Source organism: Zerene cesonia, chromosome 1 (genome assembly GCF_012273895.1).
Source record: "Zerene cesonia ecotype Mississippi chromosome 1, Zerene_cesonia_1.1, whole genome shotgun sequence".
In the NCBI taxonomy this organism is placed as follows: Eukaryota; Metazoa; Arthropoda; class Insecta; order Lepidoptera; family Pieridae; genus Zerene; species Zerene cesonia.
Window position 1 is genome coordinate 10,932,217 of NC_052102.1, and position 4,758 is coordinate 10,936,974.

General features: G+C 33.7%; 1 protein-coding gene across 1 annotated transcript in view; it reads right to left on the reverse strand.

The window, feature by feature from the left end:
• LOC119840235 (laminin subunit alpha-1) overlaps positions 1-4,758 on the reverse strand; it is a 132,943-nt gene that overhangs the window by 98,353 nt on the left and 29,832 nt on the right. The window contains exon 3 of the mRNA XM_038366788.1: positions 4,291-4,456. Within this exon, the coding sequence (XP_038222716.1) occupies positions 4,291-4,456 (166 nt within the window). The remainder of the gene's footprint in view (positions 1-4,290; positions 4,457-4,758) is intronic.

Below are 4,758 nucleotides of genomic sequence, written 5' to 3' on the forward strand. Positions count from 1 at the left end.
TCATGTTAATATTATGTTTTTATTTATATCCTGTTTTTTACTCTTCTTGTAATGGTGCACAATAAAGAGTTTTTGATTTGATTTGATTGATACCCAGGCGGAGCCGGGGCGTACAGCTAGTCTCTTATAAAAACCTGTCTGTAATAAAAGAGAGTTATAACTTTTTTCTTCAATTGAAATATTCATTGTCTTTTACAAATAGGACTCATCTACTATAAAAATCAAACTCAAAGCTACATATAGTGAACACTACAGCGTAACAGACAAAAATAACTCTAGAAAAGTGTCCCATTTCTCTGTAAAGTTACAGAATCGTGGACACCGATAATAAGCGATCATATCGCAACTTGATGCACCATTAGCTCCAACCATTGTTCATGGAGCATATATATTGTCTACATTTGTTTTTTAACTATAAACTGTGCAATATTTTACCTCATTGTTAGAATTGGGAGTAAGAATTTTGAATGATTTGAGATATATAAACGCTTGAATGTTATTGAAATAAAACATCTTTGGTATCACTCATTTTAGTGAATAATTAATAGCTGATACTATAAATGCGACGGAATGTTTTTTTGTTCATTTATTTTTGTTTCTTTCTTGTTGCAAAGAAGTAATTTTGTTGTATGATTACTATCTAGATCGCCACAAGATCATAAATACACAAAATCTATGAATATATCCTACCGCGCCTTAGTAAGTAGGAAAAATACATCTGATTCCTGAAGAATTTACGAATGATGGCCTCTGAAAATTTCAACTGTCGATCACGGCTTATGAGACACAACCTGGTTATAGACGAACTGACAGACAGACAGATTGACAGACAACACGGACAACGATGCAGTAGAGTCCCGCTTTGAGTATGGAACCCAAATATTCATCACATCATATTAAATTCATCACATCGTGAAGCACATTTTTAACTAGTTCGATCTTCTTTACGCAGTCGAGTAATAAGTAAAAGTAACTTACTTTTTAACAAGGTTAAAATATAACTAGATCAAATCCGTAATCGCCAGTCTATTAAGATAGAACGTGCGCTATGGATCTTATCTTTGTAATATATCGCTTGCGCCGGCGCATGTGTGCACACACGTCGAGATTCTTGGAGATAATCCAAAAATAAGTATTATCTGTACATATTTTGCTTGTTATGAAGAGTGTTTAGATGACATATACTAATTTCATAAACAAATGTTAATTTGTGAGTTTGTGACGTTGTGACGGTGATCGCCTTTCATTTGAATATAACCACCAGGAAGCACCAGCTTTCAAATAAAAAAGGAATCATCAAAATCCATTCACTCAGTCGACAGACAAACAGCCATAAAAAATAAAGTTGAATTGATATCCTTCTCCTTTTATGAAGTCGGTTGAAAAATACTGACGGCATCATACATTCATATGCGTATTAAGACAATAGTAAAATGCACTTTTGGGAATCATTTTATAAATAAATTACATCTAGTTTATATTAAAATACTTCCGATTTACAATAAGTGTCCTCAAAAAAATCTCCAAGATCCTTCTAATCATATGTGGACCCCAACGCGTGTCCTTCCATAATAGACCATTGTATAAGTGATTGTTACAAATGCTTAGATAACCAGCATCCATTCATTATTTTTTATACAACCTCCTTCACAAAGGTTAAAAAGTCCACTTAAGTATTGATAACTGAACTTAAAGACCACAATGCATTCAAAATATTTGACCTCCTGTGGTAGTGATTTGTAGGGGTTCGATCCGATAAGCGAGTGACTCGAGGGTTGTTTGTCATATTAATTTTATAATATGACATTTAATAGATGTTTTATATATTTACTATTTTTTCTTATTTGATTTTCTTTTAATTTGGTGTGAAGATTAAGGGTTAGAATATATTATTAAAAGGATATTTAGATAAATTTAGGTATTATATATTTTTTACAATAATGTATTACTTAATACACAACGCTTAATATTATTGCTATGACATTAATAAAAGGCGTTAAAATTTTTCTCATGACGTTAATGCTATGTAATTTGTTAATTTAAAAAAAATCTTCTGTGGGGCCTTTTTTTGTCACTGCGTATACAGCTAAGGTTGGTTTTACTTGAAATTAAACAACGTACTAGTGTGACATGTCCGTAAAAATTTTAAAAGGTCTATTTCATTCTCAAATTCACTTTGAATCAAACGTATAAAGCACTAGCTGCGGCCCGCGGTTTCACCCGCGTAAGTCTGTATCCCGTAGAAATATCGGGATAAAAAATTGCCTATATGTTATTACAGTTGTCCAGCTATCTACGTACCAAATTTCATTGCAATCGGTAGGATTCATCAAACACTGACACTACACGAAATGCGTTGGAACAAAAAGCCAAGCTCATTAAAGGCACTATCTCAATCAGAACTATTAAGGACTTAAATAACTGCAATAAGAAGCCAAATGGTAGCCATTTTTCACGGCGGCGTTTCGCTAATTAAAAGCTTTAGAGTTGAATACCTGAGGGAAGAGAAATTGCTCACGTGGTACCTACCATTTTTCCAATTTTATCTCGGATTTTGCAATTTGCTGATAATTTGTGGCGTTTTAAGTAGTCGTAACCAGCGTAACTTTTGGTTCCTTTTTATAAAGGTAAAAGAAATAATTTGAGTTTTGTTTGAACTATTTGTGTAAGATATTAAATATGTATATGACTTACGAGCAGTTATGGACGTTTACCATTAATTCGATTTAAATTAAATAAAAATGAGTATAAAACCAACCTATGTATTGGTTTTAGTATGGCAAAACCTGTCCTGTAAATGATTTGTAAATTTTAAAAAGTTGTCTTTGATAATGAAAAGCTGTGCCGATTATTTCTGAACCCAATGTCCCAAACAAATGTCCCAAACACTCCCAAGGACTGTCACGCTTAATAAAGCGCATTTAACGAAATGGCAAATTAAAAAAGATCACTGTACTACAAGGGGTTGTAATAAAATATTGTTTAGACAAAACACATGTACCCAGTACATCCCAGAACCTTTAAATTTTACGCATAATTAAACAAGAATAAAATAAATTACAATACAATATTCCTATGATGGTATTAAATTTATGACAAGCACTCCAATACCATCAATATATACAATCAATATATACATATATAGGTTATGGAAAATCCAGTAAAAGCCCAGTATCAAACTAGATATAGTAATGATTAACAAATCACAACAGTGGCAAGTCACGAACAACATTTAGTAGGTGAAGCCGCGTAAGAAACAACGTCTACAGTCTATGGTATCGATACTCAAACTATTGACCCCCACAACACTTGTTTATTACGATCAAAACAAATGACTGATTACAAATCTGCAGTGGTAAATATTTCAAGCCCCCAGGTGCGATCTGAATTGTGTTAAGCCAATTTATAAGTTACATTTTAATGATATCCTGGTGTTGATTACTGTTCTGTGATAAATTCAGAATGGTTTGTTAATGACTGCACAATACGATTTTATGTTATGGTGATGAAGATAACCTAACAGATGGCGTTATTAGCAGCAAAAACTGTGTATATTAAATGAACAGTTATATGAGCGAATCATCTGGATAGTTTCGATAAATATTTGCTTAGGTTATTGCAATTTATACCATATTTTTAACTGGTGTAAGTTATTTTCCAATGGAAGTGAACGAGTAAGTTTAAATCTCATTTTTCAAATCATTTCAAATGAATGAATGAATATGGAATGAATAATTCTACTCAAATTAAATATATTGGCATTTTCGCATTTGGTGTGTAATATGTAAAAGTTTGAGTGGAACTGGTCTCCGCTTCGCGCAGACAGCGCGTGGGCTCGTCTGGTCTGTATGTACTGATTAACAACATATAAAATTTGGTGTGTAATATGTAAAAGTTTGAGTGGAACTGGTCTCCGATTCGCGTAGACAGCGCGTGGGCGCGTCTGGTCTGTATATACTGATTAACAACATATAAAATACCTGATAGTAATTTGTTATGAATTCAAATGAGTTGTATGCTAATTTAGTTATATGATAATACATTATAGATATGATAATTAAATAAAATGACGAGCTTACATATTTCCAAACGAGTACTGAACCTGGGATTGCGCAAACGATTTTTCTACAATACCAACAAGGTTTTCAATAGTTTCAATTGAGTGTTCAATCGAAGCAAGCTCAATTGAGTTAGATCTTAATTCTGTAAATGTGTGAGTTAGCCCCTTGGCCAACATCATCACCACCCTAATACAATCTTAGTGCTTTAAATCTGAACAAATCAACTTACATCAGGCAGTGTGGCAACCAGCTCCACGTGCCGGTACTCCTCGCCAGTACTCAAGGTCGGAGTCTGCCACCAGGTTGCAGGGTCTCCATCGATGGCCAGGCCCGCCGGGTGCTGACGTGAAGCGGGACCTTCGAGGCCTTCGCAGACGTCGCATGCTATGCCGCGTCTACAATATAAATAATATGTGTAGGTGTTATGTACATATGGTTAATTTAACGAAATTACATATCATTCACATGTTATAAATCGTGAACCCGATGGATTTTTAGACACGGTTAAATCTTAGTTTCGGTTGGACCAACGCTTCGATGGACCAATGTACAAGTTTTATAAAAATGTTTTGAGAGAATAAACGTCTTCCCACTAATAGATAGGTTTTTTGTATAAAAGTTATAGTCTAAGATCCGGCCGCGTGATTTATACGTTCATATGTTTGATTAATAATATATAATTTTTATCAATATTTAT